Here is a 23,594-nt window from a genome sequence, read left to right on the forward strand (position 1 = left end):
ATACTCAAACTTTATGTATGCATTTACCACAATTAACCCAGCAAGTCATATTAGTCTCACTGCTCCCTCCTGCCTTAGTATATACTAATCTGACTTTTAATTTTTTCTTTACACAACTGGAATAAACAACTGTAAACAATAATAAACAACAACAATACACACAAACAGCTGTTTTCTGAACGTATATATTGCCCCTTTATACAAAACTTAATTGTAACAATTTTAGTTTCTTATTTCTATACTACTCATTGTGGTGTAATATTTGATCTCAATGTCTCTTCTGGATAACACATCAATAATATTAAAAAAATACTACCTATTTCCCCTTATGATACATTACCAAGATTTGTCCATTCTTTCCATGGATGATGTGAAAACACTTGTTCATGCATTTGTTTCATCTGTGATTGACTACCGATTGACTACAAACACTGCTCATTACTGTTGCTGTTTATGTAGTGGCAGTGTCAGAAATTCTGTTTGTAATGCCTTGTATTTTAAGTGTGTGTGTGTGTGTGTTTGTTTCTTTTGCTGCTTATTGCTATTTTTATTTATTTTTTTTAAAGGCATTTTATTTTTATCTATTTTTAAGAGCAGTAATTAAAATTTGAAGTGTATATGTGTGTGCATTTGCCCACCTGCTGACGGTGTGCTGGATGTGGCGTATCCATATGTTCTTGTCATCTTTGGAGGCAGCATGGAACTCATACATCTCTGGGGGAGAGGAGTCGCTGATGAGGAACATACCTCGCTCCTGATTGGCTATATCCCTCAATATAAGGTTCTGAAGGGACAGTACTGGAGGTTTGTCCTAGATCACATAGGAGAGGATTGTTTTAAGAAAGTAATACAGAAAGAGAGAATAAACAGTTGTCTAATCAGTATTGTGTGAGAAATGATGCATTTGTGTGAGTGCATTTTCTTACAAGACATGGAAATATGTATCTCTGGTCTTTCTCCTGCAGAAAAACGAGGATGTCTGTCATCAACAAGACCTGTATATCTACACACAGAGAACATACAAAGACACACAGTATATAAGCACACACCAAAGAACATTAAAGTTTTTTTTATTATTCTTTTTTTAAAATTCCATCAAGATATGAACACGTGTAAACCTAAAGCCATACTGATCCCAAAATCATTGCTTGGTCATAATGGGTATAACCTGAATTTAAGCCCCAAACTAGAAACTAAAGGCACACGGTCTTCGGGAAACCTGATTGAGGATCACTGATTGATGCCGTTGGTGCCGACTACTACTGCTATTACTATATGTCATACGTCCACTATTATAAATGTCGTTGTTTCTTAAGTAGTAATGATGTGTAGACGATGAAGAAACCTCCACTGACACTGACTTGGTTGCATAAGAATCAATTTATTACAACAAAGTTCAGCATTCACCAGGCACCATGGTCTGCCTGGGAGAGGATTCAGTACCAATGCGAATCTCTCTCTCTTACAGCTCATGCATGTCTCTTATATAGGTACAAGCATCTACACATTCATCAGTAAACATTCCTCACCTACTGTGATCAATCACAAAAACCCCCTAAGGGGCCACATTCCATGTCATTTAAGCCTGGTGCCAGTAATCCGGACATCCGACTCCAAGGCCTAACCATCCATCAACCTCTGACCTCAAGATAAGACGCATATAAACAAAGCATAATACACCTCATAAGTATAGATGCTTCAGCAGCAACACTATTGTTCTTTTCTTTATTCTTATAAGTTTTACGCTCTTTTCAGATGATTTCTGCGTTTATAATGTCAAATGGAGACGGAATGTTGGAGGTCAGAGCACCTGACATCACTAACAAGCTCCTGCACTCTAGATACCTCTGTCTCTGCTCTTTCACAAAAAAATCTCAAACAAAGTCTTCTGCTGCCAACAGTTTAAGGTCTTCATACACAATTTGTTTATCCGAACATAGGAAAACCTGTGGAGGTTGGAAAAAAGTAGGTTTGAAAGCTGACAACCCAACACAGCTGGCTCATTGCACCTCTAAAGGAAGGGAGACCCAAAAAATTCCCCATTTACTCTGCTACAAACTGAGATGAAAAATTTCTGGAAATTTGCTGCCACAAGCTTTTTCTTACACAAGGATTTAGGATATGTAGCAGATATTTTTTCAGGCAAATTTGGTATTTCTGCATTCGTTATGACCTCCTTTCGCTTCCCGTTGAAATATTTTGACTAAAGGTATAGCTGTAAAATGGAAGAGTTTGACAGGGACATTTCCATCAAATTCAGCTGCCTCCTTTGAGCTGACTTGAGAGGGGAGGGGAGAGGAGGGGTGCACCTGGGCCATTAATTATCATGGCAACGGGCACTTACACACACACAGACTGCCATCCTGGTGTGTGTGTGACTTTTCCAATACAAAAATGCCATTTAGTGATGCCTGGTCCACTTGCCCACTAGTCATTAATGGTTAACTGACCCTTTATATTGCCATCATTGGCCCTTGTGGCCCCTCAGGTGGAGGGGGCCCTTAATTGGCCCTTGTGGACAATGAAAGTTGCCAGTTAGAAATGAATGGTCCACTTGGGGGACCTCTGGAGGAGGGGCCACAAATAAGCCATTGATTGGCCTTTGTGGCCCCTCAGGTGGACAGGCCTTTTAGGTGTCTTAGGTCTCAGTTGCATCATTCTGTAAAGTCTTTCCAGGTGAGAAACAATAACAGTAATCCTGCTTGATAACTGCTAACCCTTTGAACACTATAAATGCTGGCTGGGTGTTTTAAAGTTGCACTGATACTGGTTTCTAACTCATACAAAATTCAGACAATAATGGAAGGGTGGAATATTTTCCCTGACAGCATAGCGAAGCCTTTATTGTTAGTTAGCTTATGCTAATGACGAAGCCAGCGCTAGCATAGGGCAAACTACTGTTTACTGACAGTTAACTGAAAAAAGAAAACAAGGTTTTGGTTTACGTCCAGTTTTTAAAACAACTGTGTCTTTTTTACATATACTTTTTGACAGGCATACGAAGCTGGGAAATATTAAAAATTAACTAATAATGTTAATGTTCTTGTTTGCTGTAGTACGCCATCAGCCAGACAGCAAACGAAAATCCTTAGCTTCCATTGGAACAAGCTAATATTAATTTATAGGCTAACACTGCTAATGTTTGTCTCTGGCTGAGGTTTTATCAGAGGCTTTAGCTCTTTCCAGCCTCCAGGTGGGTAAGACAAGCTTAAGTGTTTAACAGTCCTCTCATGAAAGTCATTGACTAGCTAAATATTATGCTGTATGGGTTATAACTGACATTCTGGCTAGTTTGTTGGATGATGCATGTGTCTATAAACCAGTGGTTACATACACACATACTCTCTCCTATGAAAAACAGCTTTATTGTGAATGGATTTAAATAAAACTTTGATATACATGTAGGAGCCAATCATGCAATTATTTGTGTAAATGATTCTGTTTACATGATTATTTATTTGATTATTTTGGTTAATTAGTCAGTAGGGCTGGGGCGACGCATCGACGTAATCAATTATGTGAATATGTTGATTCACATAATGTGCGTTCACAGCAGACCCTCACAGTGCGTTTGGGTCTGCCAGGTCTGACCGGCGTCCTCCCCCACCATCAGAGCCAGCTCACCACCAGGTGGTGATCGGCTGACAGCTCCGCCCCTCTCTTCACCCGAGTGTCCAAGACATACGGCCCCAAGTCCGATGATACGACTACAAAGTTGATCATCGAAATGCAGCCTAGGGTGCCCTGATGCCAAGTGCGCATATGGACACCCTTATGCTTGAACATGGTGTTCGTTATGGACAATCTGTGGCGAGCACAGAAGTCCAATAACAAAACACCACGTTCAGAACAGGGGGGCCATTCCTCCCGATCACGCCCCTCCAGGTCTCACTGTCGTTGCCAACGTGAGTGTTGAAGTCCCCCAGCAGAACGAGGGAGTCCCCAGAAGGAGCACTCTCCAGCACCCCCTCTAAGGACTCCAAAAAGGGTGGATACTCTGAACTGCTGATTGGACCATAGGCACAAACAACAGTCAGGATCCGTCCCCCAACCTGAAGGCGGAGGGAGGCTACCCTCTCATTCACCGGGGTAAACTCCAACATACAGGCACCGAGCCGGGAGGCAATAAGTATTGCCACTCCTGCCCAGTGTCTCTCACCAGTGGCAACTCCAGAGTGGAAGAGAGTCCAACCCCGCTCGAGAAGACTGGTTCCGAGCCCACATTGTGTGTCGAGGTGAGGCCGACTATATCTAGTCGGAACTTCTCAACCTTGCGCACCAGCTCAGGCTCCTTCCCCGCCAGAAAGGTGGCTTTCCACGTCCCCAGAGCTCGCTACTGCAGCCGAGGATCAGACCGCCAAGGTCCCTGCCTTCGGCTGCCGCCCAACTAACACTCCACCCGACCCCTATGGCCCCTCATACGGGTGGTGAGCCCATGGGCAGGAGGTCCCATGTCACCTCTTTGGGCTGTGCCCAGCCGGGCCCCATGGGTAAAGGCCCGGCCACCAGGCGCTCGCCATCGAGCCGCACCCCCAGGCTTGGCTCCCGCGTCCGGGCAAGGGAAACTCTGGACCATTCATCTTAGTCTTCATAAGGGTCTGGTGAGCTACACTTTGTCTGGTCCTCCAATCTATGCTGTTGGCACTGCATGTTTGTGCAAACCACAGATGATGGTATATGTTTAACATGTGGTGGATGTGTTTAAATTTTAGGTGTCCTTACGTTACAAGTGTTGTCCTCTAATTAATAATGAAGAAAAACCCCTCTCTCCAACTAATATAGTCATTCTGCCATGTCATTAGTTAAGAACGACTTCACAGCATTTAGGAGGTAGGTGTAAATCATAAGTTATACCTTTTAAGTTATCAGTTAAATCGTATGTTGGAACTACGTCTCAAATGGTGAAATTAGGTTATAACTTAAATTATCCCCCAAGTTTATAACTTAAACTACGTTTGCTGGTGCAACAGGCTGCACAGCCTGTTTAGAAGAACCATGTGTGTTTGTTAGAGTTCTGACTTCAATAATCATAAGTCTCAGGCTCCATCTTTAGGCACTATTTTTTATTGTATTAGATAGGTCTATTAGACTTAGTATATTGACTCTACAAGATATTGTTCTGTGCTGTACTACTGTTCATTTACTTAACAATCAGTCTAATGTTTTCCTGTGGTTACCTTTGAGCCGGGAACCTGGGGTTTTCCAGAAAAGGGTCCCTTCATGGATAAGTCTCCTGCGGAATAACTCTCCAGGCTTGAAAAGTCCACCATCCCTAACTCTGGCCTCAGCCCGTGGGTCCAGCTTGGCCTGGATCTCTTGCAGGCGCTGTGTTTTTCCTAGGTCCTCCATCTGCCAACCAGGGTAGAATTAAAAAAAAAAAAAGCATAATCATTTCTTATTATCATTAACACAAGTTTGTCTCCTCTTTTTTTCTTCAGTTTCTTCTTTTTCATCTTATTTCTAATATGAATACATTATATTATGAAAAACATATTGATTATCAATATTGTTATGTGTGTTGTGTCACCCACAACTAGACCTTCTGTTATTTTGGTGGTGATTTTGCTTTATGCTGTAAAGCCCTCTAAGACAAATTGTAAAATGTGATAATGCACTTTATAAATAAAATTGACTTGATCTGACTTGAAAATGCTATTATTTCTTATTGATTTCACTATGACTATCAATATTGTTTTTGTTGTTCAACCCTGTTATCATTTGATATATACATTTTTTTTAACATTATAATTCAACTCATCATGCAAACACATCCACTGACAATTTCTTGTCCTTTCAGGGGCCCAAAAAAGTGAGGAAACAAATGTTTTAATATTATTATTGTTATTATTATTGTTGTTATTATTATTATTATTATTATTATTATTATTATTATTATTAATAAGTCTTATGAAGCGAAGTGTAAAGCTCTTGCAACCCCACTCTATATCATCAAATCTGCAACAAATGTCACAAGTTTCCAGGCTTCTACTTGCTAATTTTGAGTAACAGCACCTCCTATTGGCAACAGGAAGCCCACCGTCTGTGACTTGCATCATCCAATTTATATTATATTGTGTGTTCTACACACACACACATATATATATATATATATATATATATATATATATATACAGCTATACAGCATCATAGGAATAATTAGTGAGCTCTTTATTGGACACAGAGAAACTAAATTTAACTCCTTCAAGCAATGTGCGATATTCATGAAACTAAACTTGTATTATAAACAAAGAACAAAACAATCACTTTTGTCACAGAATCTTACAATGAGGCACTCAAAAATGCAAATAGCTGCCACATGTCAGTATTTTGCTACCTGTTGGTCTATTGAACTAATAAGTTCCCTGATCATGGAGAGAGCCTTGGCCAGAGAGGAGGCTTCTTCTTCATCATCTGAAAGATAAATAAACAAAGAATTATTGTGGACATACAAGAACAGTCGGCAGAATATTATCATTATCCATTAATTTTGCCAACTATTAAACTCTCACAGACAGACAAATGAATATACCATGTGAACATACTTAAAGACTTGTTAATGTCATGGGTACTGTGCGCAAGCCTATTGTTTTAACATTGATTTAACATTGTTATACTGAAGCAGACCCCAAGTAATATCTGGGTGTAAAGCTTGTTTTTACATTTAGTAGTGAAATCTTATTGTGGTATGTATAAAAAGCAGCAGACTAATAATAAAGCCATTGTGATGATTCACCAGTGGTATTGTCCAGAATGCGCTGAATAAGGACAGGATACTTGGAGATCCGCTGAGTCACCAACAAGATGCACTCCTGAACACCATGGCAACGCAGCAAGGGTCCACGACTCACCCGCTGCCCAGATACACAAAAACACACCAAGTTAAGAGGTTGAGCTTTTGAGCCCTCGCTACTCTCTAGCCCCTCTCAAGTGGTTCCTGTGTCTCTGACTAAAAATTATATGGAAATGAATTGCGATTATTTTTTAAAAGTTTTCATTCAATTTTTCAATTGCAAAAATATGTAGCCTGTACACAGAATATGAAAATGTATTTCATTAACTAAAAAATGCATCATATTTCCATGGCCTTGGTGCCTTTTCTGCTAAATTTTGCCAAATTTAAAAAATGGTGGGCGGTCCTGGATCAAAAAAGCCTGACTAGCTATGGATTCCAAATCCAAGATAGGAGAAGTCTCAGAGGAAAATGGAGACATTATTGGTGCATAAAGATAGATCTTTTAATTTTACCACCAACACTGCAAAGTTAATGTAACAAAAAATAATAAATAGTGGTCAAATATTGTAATGGTAGGACTGTTAGACTACACGTCCCATAATGCTTTGTGCCTACGGGGGGGGCACTTCCTGTTTTTGTATGAATACAGACGTTCCGACAGAAGTCCAGGAGTCCCGTGTCGTTATTATACATGGTGTCAGAAGTGGCGAACTGCAAGTCTCCGCGGTATTTTCAGGTGCAGTATAGAGCAGTAAACTGGCGGAAGAAGTTTTCGTGCAGTTTTAGACCGAAAATGACCGGCAAAAAGACGACAGCAGATCGTAGCTAGCTGCTAGCGTACGAGCGTTGCTAGCATACGGCCCCACTTGGCGCATGTTGGCGGCAGAGGGAGAACTGCAGGGAGACGGCGCATCAAGTTCGGATTCTGAACGTGAGGAGACGAGGGATTCAGCAACGGCGATGGTGACCACTGTGCAGTTAACTCCCCCAGAGCCATTTGACTTTTCATGTCCGACAGATTGGCCAAAGTGGATCAGAAGACTTGAAAGGTTTCGTATTGCAACTGCTTTGGACAGTAAAACAGAGGAATATCAGGTGAATTCACTGTTATACGCAATGGGAGATGCTGCTGACGATGTTTTAGCAGTTTTGCCATTAACTGCTGAAGACAAAACGAAATATGAAGCTGTTAAAGCAGCGTTTGAGAAGCACTATGTGGGAAAATATAATGTGATCTTTGAGAGGGCACAGTTTAATTCCAGACGTCAACAGGACGGTGTGAGAGTGCCGAATCATTCATCACAGCTGTACACAAACTTGCAGAAAAAACTGTGGATTCGGAGTGCTTAAAGATGAACTCATAAGGGACAGAATTGTAGTTGGCATAAAGGACAAAAGACTTTCAGAACAGCTACAACTGGACTCAGAGTTAACACTTCCTAAAGCCATACAGAAAGTCAGACAGAGTGAAACTGTAAAGAAGCAACAAGCAATATTACATAGCAGCTCTGTGGAAGACAAAACACTGAACATGGACATTGTAAGGATGAACATGAAAAAAGGAAGAACTCAGACATGCAACAGTTAAAGAAGGGACAAAAGCCAGTTCAGCAGGACGAAAAAGAGTGCGGCCGCTGTGGTCGTAAGAACAGACACTCGTGGAAAGACTGCCCAGCGAGAGAGGTACAGTGTAGAAAATGTCAGAAAAAGGGACATTTTGCTGTAGTTTGTCGCAGTAGTGAAGCTGCAGGATTACGGGAAGTCACAGAAAAAAAAGACGACACAGACGGTGAGGATTGTGTGTTCCTGGGAGAAGTAGGCACAAACACATCAGAACCCTGGGTTGCAAAGGTAGCAAACTGAATGGGACAAAAGTGGAGTTTAAACTTGACACTGGGGCAGATGTTACGTCTATTCCAGAGAAACTGTACAAACCCAAAAGAGACGGTAAGCTGCAGAAACCCAAAAAGAAACTTTTAGGGCCAGGCAACCACCCACTCAAAGTTAAGGGCTGTTTTGGGGCACAGTTGGTAGCGAAAGGACGCAGTACATCACAAGAAGTCTACCTGGTGTCAGGCCTAGTGCAGCCACTGTTAAGCAGACCAGCCTGTGAGGAATTGGGGTTAGTGTACAGAGTAGACACAGTCAAAGAACCTGAGACAGATTTCAGAGCAGCGTACCAAGATGTGTTTCAGGGTTTAGGCAAGCTGAAAGAGCCTTACCACATAGAATTAGAACAGGGAGCCATACCAATAGCTCTCTCTGCCCCACGACGTGTTCCCTTCCTCTCAGAGATGCAGTGAGAGAAGAGTTAAACAGAATGGAAGCGATGGGAGTTATTTCTAAAGTCACTGAGCCTACGGAGTGGTGTTCAGGCATTGTTGTCATTCCCAGACCAGACAAAAAGCCACCCAGAATATGTGTAGATCTCACACCTCTGAATACATCAGTGAAAAGAGAACGCCTTATCCTCCCAGCAGTGGATCAAACACTGGCTATGATGAAAGACGCTAAAGTGTTCACAAAGCTGGATACCCGTTCCGGATTTTGGCAAATACCTCTCACACCAGAGTCATGGTCCCTCACAACATTCATCACGCCTTTTGGGAGGTATCAGTTCAACCGCCTTCCCTTTGGCATAGCATCAGCACCAGAACAATTCCAAAGGAGAATGTCACAGATGCTGGAGGACTTTGATGGAATAGTCTGTCATGCTGATGATGTGCTTGTATATGGTAGAGACAGACAGGAGCATGACCAAAGACTGCATCGTGTGCTCAAAAAGTTTGCCAAGGAAGAAATCATGTTCGGAAGAAATCATGTTCGTTGGACACAAAGTTTCAGCAAAAGGCATTGAGGCTGACCCTAACAAGGTAAAAGTGATCCAGCAGCTGCCACAGCCCAAGTGTGTGGAAGATGTACAGCGTCTCATGGGCATGGCTAATTACCTCGCTAAGTTCATGCCACGGTTGGCCACGATAACCACACCGCTTAAGGAGCTTCAAAAAGAGAGAAATGAGTGGATATGGGCAGAGCCACAGGAAACAGCGTTTCAGAAACTAAAAGACATACTAAGCTCTCCTGAAGTGCTCGCTCAGTACTCTAATACAGCAGACACAAGAGTTGCTGCTGCAGATGCATCCCCGTACGGGATCGGAGCCGTACTCACACAGAAGCAGGTAGATGGTATGTGGCGACCAGTGACATACATTTCAAGAGGGCTGACAGACACTGAGAGGCGCTATGCACAAATAGAAAAGGAGGCTCTCGCGGTCACGTGGGCATGTGAAAGACTTTCGTCATATCTCATGGGACTACAGTTCACACTGATTACTGACCACAAACCCCTCGTCCCTCTTCTGAGCACGAGAGGTTTGGATGACCTTCCTCCACGCATCCTAAAGGCTTGGCTGCTACGTTTCTCATTCAAAATCATCCATGTTCCAGGTAAAAACCTTGTCACAGCCGACGCCCTGTCACGTGCTCCAGTGGGAGGTCCACCCTCTGCAGGTGAACTTCATCTGGAGAAAGAGGTGGAGGTTTTTGTGGACTCAGTTGTATCCTGTCTCCCAGCCACGGACAAGAGGTTGGAGGAGATAAAGTCAGCACAGGACAATGACGAACTGTGTAGAAAAGTGAAGGACTATTGTCTAGCAGGTTGGCCATAGAAATACAAGCTAGATGCAGACATCAAAGCGCACTGGCAACACAGGATGGATTTACACATCGCTAATGGCCTTCTCATGAAAGGAGACAGACTTGTGATACCGTCACCTCTGAGAGGAGACGTTCTGCAGTGTCTGCACGAAGGCCATCAAGGGATCTCGAAATGCAGGGCTAGAGCCAAGGAGTCAGTCTGGTGGCCCGGCATCTCAGCACAGATAGGCCAAATGGTGGACAAGTGTGAAACATGTCAAAAATACAGAGTACAGAACTGTGAACCACTGTTACCCACTCCACTTCCGCGCACGCCCATGGCAGAAGGTAGGCATGGATCTCTTTGAGTGGTCAAAGAAACAGTACCTTTTGATCATTGACTTTTTCTCAAGATATATTGAAGTAGCACAACTCAAACACACGTCGGCAGAGGTCACTATCAGTGCTGTTAAAGAGGCCTTTGCTAGACATGGAACTGCAGAAACTGTGGTATCAGATAACGGACCGCAGTTTTCATCAGAACAGTTCAAGCAGTTTGCGAAGGAATACCAGTTCAGGCACATCACAGGCAGCCCCCGGTACCCCCAGGCCAACGGGGAGGCCGAACGCGCTGTTCGCACCATCAAGGACTTGTGGAAAAAGGACAATGACTTCAACAGAGCACTGCTGGTGTACAGAGCCACCCCGCTGGAACATGGGTTCTCGCCAGCTCAGCTGCTAATGGGGAGAAACCTGCGCACCTCTCTACCTCAGCCCACAGCCAAGCTGGATCCTAAGTGGCCGGACTTGCAAGCTTTTCGAAAGAAGGATGAGGAGGGGAGGCGTGAGCAGGCAAAACACTACAACCGGAGACACCGTACCAGACCACTTCCAAAAAACTAACACCGGGACAGAAAGTTTGTATTACTACAGAAGGAACTACAGGAGCAGTAGTTAGACCTGCCAGTACTCCCAGATCTTACGTGGTAGAGACTGATAGAGGTTTTCTAAGGAGAAACAGGAGTCACCTTAGACCTACAGGTTCCATTACACGGTCTGGTCGAGTTGTAAGACCTCCTTATAGGCTAGATTGGTGAAATAGAGGACACCTGTTCATTTAAATGACAAAACGAATGTTCAAAATGCTGTTTATGCAGTTGTTTGAAACAGTTTGTGTTTATGGTGTTAACGGAAAGAAAACACAGAGAAACATTACAATGTTTATGTTGAAATGAGTATACAGCACATTAATGTTCATATAAGCTGTCAAATGCTTTATTGTTGTTTGCTTGAAAATGAGTATGACTTTAGCTAAAAGGAGGAGGTGTAATGGTAGGACTGTTAGACTACACGTCCCTAATGCTTTGTGCCTACGGGGGGGGGCACTTCCTGTTTTTGTATGAATACAGACATTCCGACAGAAGTCCAGGAGTCCCCTGTCGTTATTATACAAATATATTGATGAATGCTCATGTAGACCCATTAATAATATTGATAGGCTAGTTTGACTATATGTGTTGTGTTACCTGCGGCTCCAGACAGATTTTTTTTTGTTTGTTTTGGGCCAGAAATAGCTCTTTTGATAGTAAAGGTTGCCGACCCCTGAACTAGACAAATATGAATTAAATAAAAGAGAGATTTTAAACCCTCTAGATATGCCAATGTTACCTCCTTAGCCTACTTGTGTGGAAAATAACAGTTTTAGGCTACATTTTAATGAAAAAAACAACAACAAAGAAACATATTTGTCATGAAAATGCATAAAATACATTGTCAGTGATACAAGTCAGTAAATAAATTGTTGTACTTGGGCCCATTTAATAGTTACTGTAGAGCCTTTCATGGGTCCCCTCCCTTGGCCTTTCATGGGCCCACCCAGGCTTTAGATCAAACTTGTGGTGGGGGCTACCAAAATAGACTTAAACAAATAAGCACTAAATTAATAAACACTTTCTATCAACATGCCACACGGCTTGTTTGTGTAGTAGTGTGGTTGTGCAAAACCTTTCCTGGCCTCATGACATTACACTTGGATTAAAGGCATAGTCCTGAAAGTTTAGGAAATGTATGAAAATTTGACAGTTATTTTACAGATACAGACTCTCCTTATGTCACACACCCACACCCTCATGCACGTTTGCACATTTTCTTTAATAACCAACTAATACATTAATTTTTACTAAAACCAAATTAAAACTAGGTGCTAAAATTAACCAGTACAGTTCATAACATATGTATGATTTCTTATTTAACGTATCAAGAGCTCACTTTTATTTAGCATTTTTAACACACCACCTGGTGTGTATACACCACCTGGTGTGTACTGGTGTGTACTACACAAAACCATTTAGAACTGTGTTCTTAATGGTTTTGTGTATGTCTCACCCGTATGAAGCACAGGAACTTCTTGTCTCTGGCCAGCAGTTCCTTGTACAATTTGACAGCCTTCAAGTGACGGCTACAGAATTCGGCATAGGTCTTCCGCATGTCATCTGCGTACTGACCTGAGAACTATTAGAAGAAGACATGCACAAGTTGTTATGTTCATGTGTAAATGTGAGAGAACACATGCTTAACCTGGAGCAACATCAATTTCCTTGTGCTGCAAAGCTATTTCTTTCAAAAACAATGAAAAAAAAAATGCAGTTAACAACTTAGTAATAAACACACTGCAAGAAATTAGTAGATTTAAGCAAAGGAAAAATGGAGAAATAGGGAAAGGAAATACACAAGGGATAACTATATGTATTGTTAGAATTACATTTAAAAATTATGCAACAATTTTTAAGCACTTTTTCCAGGTCAGTTTTTTTGTTAACTGTCATAATTATTATCTTAAGCTACATTTTACTTACAGTTCTGTGTCACACAGCCAGTTTAAATGAGGTATCTGCATGTGTATGTGGGAATGCATTGCAGTCACCTGCTCTAACAGTATGTCCCCCAGCTGATGAATGGTGAAGTTGCAGCTTGATCCAGGCTGCAGGCTGCTGTTGCGCCTGAGGAGAAGTTGTGCCAGGAAATGGGAATGTATCCTGGTCAGCTGGTCCAAGCAGGGGAACATGGCATGCACTGTGCACAGGTCCATCTGAAGCTCCTCCAGCATGCCCTGTCGCAACACCCTTTCCATGATTTGCAGTGTACGCATGTGGTGCAGCTCTGTCTGAATCAGCTCTGAGAAGGACACATACCCACATTACACACACACTTTAAAGTCATGGAACAGGCTGTAACAGCCATACATTTGACTGCATGCAATGAGAAGAAGCGCTTCTGTCATTCTCTAAATTAAAACTTTAATTATATATCTATGTAGTATTTTAATCTAGGTATGGCTATATACTGTATATTCAGCAATACATTGAATGCCATACTATAGGGGAGTTTTTCCTTAGTCGATATGAGGCTCTAAGGACAGAGGGATGCCATATGCTGTAAAGCCCTCTGAGGCAAATTGTGATTTGTGATAATGGGCTTTATAAATAAAATTGACTTGACTTGACTATAGGAGATACAATTTAAAATCAGTCAACTACTGCCGTCACCATAAATGACATCCTGCCTCTTGATGACATTTTTGCGATGTGCCTGCAAGTAATTGCTATCCACAGCCATGCTCCATGAGTCAGCCTTAAAGTCCTGGCCCTCGAATTCCATCTCCTCCAACACTGAAGTATAGTAGGTGTCTCCTACAAATGAGAAAACCATTAGCATCAAGGATTACAGGTTGACAAAAAAATTTACAGCTCCAGTAAATCATCCCCTTTTGCAACCAAAATCACATTGTGATTTTATATGATTATATAATAGTTTTTATTACTGGAAGAATAAAATGCCTTTACAGTTGTACCAATACATCAATTAGAAAATGCATTTCCTACAGAAAATGTGTGTGGATGCTAACTGCAGACATGCAGAAATATGAAACAAATTGCCCAAAAGATATGCAAGCTCAAATGTGTTGACTCTGCTGATGTAAAACTTGGAACTGGTAGAACTGAAAGCTAAACTGCACCTACAAGCTGTACTTTATTGCTAGAAAAGCTGGGTGTTTATTTTAAAGGTATTAAAAGTAGAAGAATGTCTTAACTCTACAGTCCTGCTGCTGCACTATACACATTTCCAACTAACCACCCTCCTTCTCCCCTAGTTACTCGAGATTTGCAAGATATATTACTATAACGTATGGTTTGAATGTTCATATACCGTCATCAGTGAGAGACTCCACTGACAAAGCTCTGTTCCTGAAGCTGAGGGAGTCTGTGGACTGGGAAAGAATCCTGCGCAGCCCCAGGGGAGAGTCGTCATTCAGGGTCCTACAACACACATAGACACACACACACACACACACACACACACACACACACACACACGCACACACACAGTGACAGCTGATTGGAAAGCTTGAACAGGCAGAAACTGGAGGGCCAGCACGGCTTTCTGTTCCATCTCAACATATGCAGCATGAATACAGGACAAAATGAGACCTTATCATTTCAACTCCTTTGACTTCGTGAGACCATCTTTAAGGAGAGTTGTATAATGGAATAAGGTACAGAAGTTCTCGTAACCTAATTTTTAGAAAAATACTTTTACTCCAGCTAAACCAAACATCAGTTTTTCAGCCCTGCATATATTTTAATAGGATGTCATCAGGTTTGTATTTGAATCAACTTTGTGTTGGCCAAAATTCTATGTTGCTTTGGATGATGTTAAAAAATGTAGCTAATGTGGGTCTAAGCTCAAGCTAATGCTAGCACACAAGCTCTGTCCTCATTTGTAATTTGACTGTAGATTTAATGGCTCCTTTTGGTGTTTTTTGTTCTTAGAGTGTTAGGGATTGAAATTTATAGTAATTCAAAGCACCATGTTTGGGATTAGGCAGCATGGTGGTGTAGTGGTTAGCACTATCGCGTCGCAGCAATGTTGTGTCTGCATGGGTTTTCTCTGGCTTCCTCTCACATTCCAAAGACATGCAGGTCTTTTGATTGTGGCAAACAAAGTCAATTTTAGAGTACAGTCCCAGGATTGCCAGTGTATTCCTTCTGATCAAGGACAAATCAGGAATTGCATATTTCCACTAGCTATTAGACACCTCTTGCATCACAGTAACATAATATGACATAATAATAGCTTCAGTAACACGCTTTTGTAACAAGTTATCTTCACATGGATACATTATAGACCTACATGTATGCTCATAATAACAGTCTCCAAATTTGCCTGACAAAGTGCTGTAAAAACAACAAAAACAACAACAGGAGGGTGATTGTGCCCAAAGGGCTAGTGGGAAGGGCTGTGGATGGGTCCATATATGAATGTAATGTTTCTTGTCTTTCTGTTGGCTGGTAGGGCTAAGCGATAAAATGATAATGATATCAAGCATGAAATAACTTTTCCTCGATTGAAATATGATACATAGACAACAGAATGTTGATAGAACGCATTCCAGCCATGTTTTGACAGACAACATGATTAGCCAACGTAAATTAGAATAGTGCCATGCAAACCAAATGCAGTGAACAACTTTGACTAGAATACAGCTGAGTGTTTAAAAACCCTGTCGTATGTGCTTTCACAGCATTTCATTATCGTGGATCAAACAGCGGATGGTCCAACAGCAGTGCAGTTAGACAGACAAACAGAGTGGAACCTCTCCTCACAGCACCAAAGTGTCTGAAACAGCCAAATTTGCAGAGGTGGAAAGTGCCTTGTTTAGACAGCTACAGACTACTTTGTGTTAGTTTAAGATTTAAATCAGACTTTGGGTGTAGGATGCATTGCTCCATGTCTCACCCAGCCGCTCGCGCTGAGCTCTTATTATCATTACCAGGGGCAGATGTAATGTTTTGGGGACCTGGGGCCACAGGCACATTACCTTATTTTTACCCTTTCTCTAGCTGGAAATGTTGATAAGCTGTTGGCAGCTATAGGAGAAGTAGACCAACTCAACACTTTTTTTTTCCTGAGTAAAATGATTAAAAGCACAGACGTTTCACAGAAGCTCAAGAATCAGAGTCCTGCAGTCAGGAGAGGTTGGCACAATGTGCTTAAATTTACCTGAAGTGTGTTTAAGATGGAGCTTTTAAAAAAAAAAGCAAAATAATCATTCATTTATCGTAATCAAAGTAAAATGTTCAGTTAATCATGCTATTGATTTCAGACCTTTGCTGGTAGGACATTTTAGTAACTGGATCTCTTTGAATTTTTGCTGAGTAGGTCCGCCAGTTGGTGATGCCTGTTCTACAGTATATTTGACATGTTCAGTGTCTGACAGAAAATAAATATTTAAATTAAATGATATCTTCATTTCTCACTTAGAAGTAAAAGGGAACCTTTAAGCTTGACAGAAATAGTGATTTGATGTATATTGTGATATATATCAATATCGACTAATATAAAAAAAATATATCATGAAGACTTTTTTCTAGATCGCCCAGCCCTACATGCTGGCATTGGCTGCCATGTGCTTTTGCTGCCTTAACAAAATAACCTGCAGCATAATCCCACCATGTGTATTTATTGATGTCACAATAGTGGCATCCCATGATGTAGAGCAGATGCAGAAGGATACTTAGAGCATAATATGTACACATCCACTGCAAAGCAACAAGATGTGACGAGGGGAGAGTGTGTGGTTTATGTGCACAGAACAGTGGGGCTAAGCTAGACCAAACCACAAGGTGCCCATGCTTTAGTTAGGGTTAGGAATCATGTCATTGTATTGTTCCAGTTGGCCAATTAAAGTCTTACCCAGCAATGTTGTTTGTGGAGACACTCTTGGACAGGGAAAGGCTGGAACGACCACGACGGGATCCCAGCAGGGATTGTCGGAAGCTGTCAGAAGGGTAGATAGCTGAAGTTGGACGCTCACGCATTCCTGGGGCTATGGAATGAAAAAAAAGGTGCAGGTGGAGAAGGGAGAACGATACAAGAGAGAGTGACAAAAGGGAAATAGATATGAGAAGGAAGAAAAGAAAGAAAGGAAGTAGTAAACAGCAAGAACAACATGTTTAGGAGGACGATAAGGACAACAGGAGTAGGAGAAAAGAGGAGTTTGATAATAAAGTTGAGAACATTTTGTGGAAGATGGGAATAACAAGCAGAGGAGACAATATATGTTTGTAAGAAAAGCTCTCACTTTTTGTGCGCAGTGTGACACTCTGCAGGGCTGGGTTATTTCGCATTAGGGCTGTCTTCTGCTGCTGTTCAAAAGAAATAAACAAAAAAGAACACACATTAGTGTGTAACATGTACAGTATAATAGCAATTCACTTGTAGACTCAGGAGGTACAGCAGTTTGACTACTTATCAGAAAATTCATGGTTCGATCCCTGCCTCTCCAGTCCACATGTCAAAGTATCCTTGGGGTAAGATACTGAACCCCAAAATGCTCCTGATGGCTGCGCATTGTTGCACATATGTATGGTTACTGAGTAGCCGGTGCACGGGTAATGTAACTTGAGAACATGGCTGAAAGGGAACCTGTCATGTCTGCATTAAATGTGGCATAAGGTTGTCAGGTTGAAATGCTGCTGGTAACAACATAATACCAGGAGCACAAGGGTGCCTATAGGGCCTATAGGGCGGGCAGGAGAGGCGGTGGATGAGTCCAACAAACCCTTTTTTTGCGGGAGTCCAGTGTTCACTTCCTGTTAGAATGTGTTGTTTTTTTTCTACGCCCTAACGTGTGCCTCCTTCTCCTAATCCTAACCATCCGTAACTTTGTTGCCTAAACCGCACCCTCTGTGGCAGCATGTGTGTTTTTGAAATTATTAAGGCCCGAGCAACCCAAATGGTGCAAGGACCCTCTTGAAACTGAAGGAATTATTATTAGGGCCCGAACACCGAACGGTGCAAGGACTCTCTTGAAACTGAAGTAATTATTAGGGCCCCAGCACTAAACGGTGTAAGGACCTTATTGAAATTGAAGGAATTATTATTATTAGGGCCCCAGTACCAAACGGTGCAAAGACCCTATTGAAATTGTTCAGGCCCGAGCCCCAGATGGTGCGAGGACCCTCTTGGAATGCAAGGAATTATTAGGGCCCAAGCAGTGACCGGTGCAAGGACCCTCTTGGAATGCAAGGAAACAATGCGAGGACCCTTTTGAAACTGAAGGAATTATTAGGGCCCAAGCACCGAACGATGTGAGGACCATCTTGAAACTTGAGTAATTATTATTATTATTAGGGCCCTAACACTGAACAGGTGCAAGGACCCTATTGAAATCAAAGGAATTATTAGGGCCCAAGCACCAAATGGGTGCAAGGACCCAATTGAAATCCAAGGAATTACAATGCGAGGACCCTTTTGGAATTCAAGGAATTATTAGGGCCCAAGCACTGAACGATGCAAGGACTATCTTGACACTTGAGGAATTATTACCATTATTAGGGCCTGAACATCGAGCGATGCGAGGACCATCTTGGAATTCAATGAATTATTAGGGCCCAAGCACTGAACGATGTGAGGACAATCTTGAAACTTGAGAAATTATTATTATTATTAGGGCCCGAACACTGAACAGGTGCAAGGGCCCTATTGAAATCCAAGGAATTATTAGGGCCCAATCACCCAGTGGGTGCAAGGACCCAATTGAAATCGAGGCAATTATTATTGGGGCCGAGCACCAAACGGGTGCAAGGACACGATGGAAATCCAAGGAATTATTAGGGCCCAAGAACCGAATAATGCAAGGAACTGCTTGGAATTCAAGGAATTACTAGGGCCCAAGCACTGAACGATGCAAGGACCATCTTGAAACTTAAGGAATTATTATTATTTCTAGGGCCTGAACACCGAACGGCTGCAAGGACCCAACTGAAATCCAAAGAATTATTATTGGGGCCAAGCACCGAACACGTGCAAGGACCCAATTAAAATCCAAGGAATTATTAGGGCCCAAGAACCGAACAATGCAAGGAACTGCTTGGAATTGAGCAGTAAACAGTGCGGGGACCCTCTTGAAATCCTTGTAATCATTATTAGGGCCTGAGCACCGAACGTGAGGACCCTCTTGAAACTGAAGGAATTAGGGCCCGAGCAGCAAACAGTGCGGGGACCCTCTTGAAATCCTTGGAATTATTATTATTATTATTACTAAGAAAATAACTATTATTATAATTATTATTATTATTATTATTATTATTAGGGCCCCAGCACCGAATGGTGTGAGGACCCTCTTGAAACTGAAGGAATTATTAGGACCCGAGCACCAAACGTTACGAGGACCCTATTGTAATTGATCGTTTTTTTATTATTAGGGCCCAAGCACCAAGGGTTATGGTAGTTATGGGGCCAAGAAGGTACATGTTTCGCTTCTAAACAGGAAGTTGTTTTTAACTCAGTTGTACATGATCCAATCTGCCCCAAACTTCATGTTTGATAAGAGTCCCGCCCTGAACACATATATATGACAATTTCACGTGATAGTGAGAGCGCCAGCTATTGACACAGGAAAGAGAAAGTTTTACACTAAGAGGTCCAGTTCCTAGCAGGTTGACTCGATTGATTTCAAAAGTGTCTCAAGAAATCATTAAGATGTTGCTGATGATGGAAAATGAATATTGTCATTCGTTGTTGAATGGTGTTCCTGTGACGCCATGGCGAATTTCAATGTTGCGACATGACATCAAAAACTGTCATAACTTGACCCCAGATGGTCAGAAAATTTCACACATTTGATGAGAGTCCAGGCCTGAAGACACCTGTAGCACAATTTTGAGTCACCGTCATAGCGCCACCTAGTGGTAACAGGAAGTTAGTTTTTTTACACTTTAATGTGTCTCCTATAGCAGATACACCCCAGCAACCTCAAATGCTCTCATAATACTGCAAAGACTTTCATGATGCACAGAAAAAATACTTTTGAGTTTTCATCAAACACTGTCACCATAGTTACACATTATTCGCCATAAAACAGGAAACACTTTTTGAGGGCCAAGTCTTGCACCAATACTCACCAAAAGTGGCACAGACATCAAAAGTCCTAAATTGGGATATCTCATATGAGTTTTTTGCATTAATGTGCAAAAATGGCTCTTGTGCACCCCCTAGAAAATTTCAATGAAGCAGCCCCCGCAGACCATTTAACCTAGAGCTATGAAACTTGAGAATCATGTTCAAAAGACCAAGACCTACAAAAAAGCCTCTTGGAGCCATGCCCTAAACCCAACAGGAAGTGCTTAGTCCTTTTTAATTTGAATTTTCACATTTTTTGATAGTTTAGTGTCTCTTTCGTTAAACACTTGTCCTACAGATTTCATCTGATCAACTTCAAATCTGGACACCAGTATTTCCTTAAGTTGGTGATGATAAATTGCTCGCTGCTTTTGATTTCATCAAACGCTGTTGCCATTCTGTGGCATTCTTCGCCATAAAACAGTAAGTTATGTTTGAGATGCTTAAAAACTCATGAAACGTGGAAAACACATCAATAGACATATGATGTGGTATTTGATATGATTGTTGCTGTTTGCTGTGATGTGCTAAAATGTGCTCTGGAGCGCCACCTAGTAATTTTCAGTGAAATAGCCCCCGCAAACCGTTTAACCTCGAGCTACAAAACGTAAGACACTTATGTAAAAGCCATTTTGATTTGAAGTTGTAATTTTGGTGTATTTTTGGTCATTTTCAGGGGTCGTAATCTTGAGAACTTATCCTAGAGCTTTCATCAGATTGACTTCAAATGTTATGGCTACCTTCATAGGACCTTTGACAGCAAAAGCTATTCAAATCATGAGTTTTCATCACAGTGTGTGATCTGTATGAGGCATCTAATTTGCATGTTCTGCCATGAGCCAGGAAGTAAACAGGTAGTGGTATGTAACTCTGCTGTAAATGATCCAATATGACCCAAACTTCACATGTTTGATTGGAGTCCCATCTGAACACATCTATATCACAATTTTAAGCAATAATGAGAGCACCACGTATTGGCACAAGAAAGGCAAAGTTTTACAGGACCATATCCAGCTGCAAGCAGATTGACTCGATTGATCTCAAAATGGTCTCAAAAAATCTCTAAGACATTGATGATGCTTGAAAATAATTATTGAGAGTTTACGTTGGAAGGCGTTACTAAAGTCGGGTGGACAATTTTGATGTTTCAACATGACATCAAAAACTGTTGTAACTTCGCCTCAGATGGTCAGATCTTTACAAAATTTGACAGATTTGATAAGAGTCCAGGCATAAAGACATCTGCGGTGCAATTTTGAATCTTACTCATAGCGCCACCTATTGGTAGCAGGAAGTTACTTTTTTACTTTTTGATTTTTTCCCCTGTAGCAGGTTAACTTAATTGACCTTATATCCAATTAGAATATTGTAAAGACCTTCACGATGCACAGAAATTACACTTTTGAGTTTTCATTAAACACTGTTGCCAAAGTTACGCATTATTCGCCATAAAACTGGAAACACTTTTTGAGAGGCAGGGCATGCACCAAAGCTCACCAAACTTAGCACACACATCAGAAGTCCTAAAATGTGATATTTGATATGATTTTTTTTGCACTGATGTGCCAAAATGGCCTTGTAGCACCCCCTACAGATTTCAACGAAGCAACCCCTGCAGTATATTTCACCTAGAGCTACAAAACTTGGGAGGCATGTGTAACAGCCCAAGACCTACAAAAAAGCCTCTTGGAACCATACCCTAAACCCAAGAGGAAGTCAGCCATTTTGAATTGAATGTGCAATTTTGGCGTATTTTTGGCCATTTTCAGGGCTTGCAATTATTCGATCTTCTCCTACAGATTTCATCCAATTGACTTCAAAATTTAAAAGTCCTCTCAGAAGGCCTGGGACATCAGAAGTTATTACATTTGTTGGTTATTGTCACATCATGTGGTTGTTACTGGGCCAATCATTTCCACATCTCACCATTAACCAGGAAGTAGTTTATAACTCTGAGGGACATGGTCCAATCTTCACCAAACTTCACATGTTGGATGACAGTCCCACCCTGAACACATCTACATGATAAGCATTTCTTATAGCAGCTCCCACTGGCCACAGGAAATTACATGAAAATCGCGTGTTCTTCTTTGATGCATATCTGCAACAGATTTGACCCAATTGATTTCAAATGTGGTTTCTAAGACCCTAAGACTTGTGACATAACAACTGATTTAAAAAAATTACAAATGACTTATTGATTGCCTCTGGTCTCTGTTTTAATCCAATTAGATCTCAGTGCTGCATTTGACACCATTGACCATCGAATCCTACTGCACAGACTGGAACACATAACTGGCCTTAATGGAAAGGCACTAAGCTGGTTTAAATCATACTTATCAGATCATTCCCAGTTTGTTCCTATCAGTGATCAGTCTTCCATGCACACTAAGGTCTGCTTCAGAGTGCCACAAGGTTCCGTGCTTAGAACAATCCTTTTTACTTTATATATGCTTCCCCTAAGAAACATAAGCAGAAATCTCTCTGTAAATTTCTATTGCTATGCTGATGATACGCAACTGTATCTATCTATGAAACCAGATGAAACTGATCAGCTATCTAAGACTTCAAACATGTCTTTGGGACATAAAAGCCTGGATGAGCCAAGTTATTGTTCTTGGCCCCAAACACCTCAGACACTCCTTTTCTAAGGATATAATTTCTCTAGATGGCATTACCTTGGCCTTTAGCACAACTGTAAGGAACTGGGGTAAGGTTACTTCTAGGCTTGATCACTGTAACTCCCTATTATCTGGTTACCCCAACAAATCTCTTAGGTCTCTCCAACTGCGTGTTCTAATGGTAGCCAAGAAAAGGGATCATATTTCTCTTGTTTTAGCTCCCTTGTACTGGCTCCCTGTAAAGTCCAGAAATGAATTTAAAATCCTTCTCCTTACTTACAAAGCTCTAAATGGTCAGGCTCCATCCAGGCTGTCGCAGCTCATAGTTCCCTACCAACCCTCAAGATCACTGTGTTCTGAAAACGCAGGGCTACTTGTGCTTCCTAAAGTCTCCAAAAGCAGGATGGGAGCTAGAGCCTTCAGTTATCATGTTCCTCTTTTTATGGAACCATCTTCCAGTTTCGGTCAGGGAGGCAGACGCCGTTTCAACTTTTAAGGGTAGACTAAAGATCTTCAACTTTGATAAAGCTTATAATGGGGGCTGGCTCAGGTTGCCTGGACCAGACCCTAGTTAGGCTGACATATGTTTAATCTGCTGGGGGGCTTTCTGTGATACATGGAGCTTCTTTTTCCTGCTCTGC

At 41.5% G+C, this 23,594-nt stretch overlaps 1 protein-coding gene across 2 annotated transcripts in view; it reads right to left on the reverse strand.

Annotated features, from left to right (window-relative positions):
* The window catches only part of arhgef1a (Rho guanine nucleotide exchange factor (GEF) 1a), an 87,210-nt gene that overhangs the window by 46,670 nt on the left and 16,946 nt on the right, over positions 1-23,594 (reverse strand). For both annotated transcript variants that reach the window (XM_042506973.1, XM_042506972.1), the window contains exons 4-14: positions 17,511-17,574; positions 17,123-17,255; positions 14,576-14,685; positions 13,915-14,058; positions 13,293-13,543; positions 12,755-12,880; positions 6,734-6,851; positions 6,335-6,411; positions 5,178-5,349; positions 927-1,003; positions 639-811 (exon numbers count right to left, since the gene is read on the reverse strand). In XM_042506973.1, coding sequence (XP_042362907.1) covers positions 639-811; positions 927-1,003; positions 5,178-5,349; positions 6,335-6,411; positions 6,734-6,851; positions 12,755-12,880; positions 13,293-13,543; positions 13,915-14,058; positions 14,576-14,685; positions 17,123-17,255; positions 17,511-17,574 — 1,445 coding nt within the window. The remainder of the gene's footprint in view (positions 1-638; positions 812-926; positions 1,004-5,177; positions 5,350-6,334; positions 6,412-6,733; positions 6,852-12,754; positions 12,881-13,292; positions 13,544-13,914; positions 14,059-14,575; positions 14,686-17,122; positions 17,256-17,510; positions 17,575-23,594) is intronic.

The sequence above is a fragment of the Plectropomus leopardus genome, chromosome 18, assembly GCF_008729295.1.
Source record: "Plectropomus leopardus isolate mb chromosome 18, YSFRI_Pleo_2.0, whole genome shotgun sequence".
Lineage (NCBI taxonomy): Eukaryota > Metazoa > Chordata > Actinopteri > Perciformes > Serranidae > Plectropomus > Plectropomus leopardus.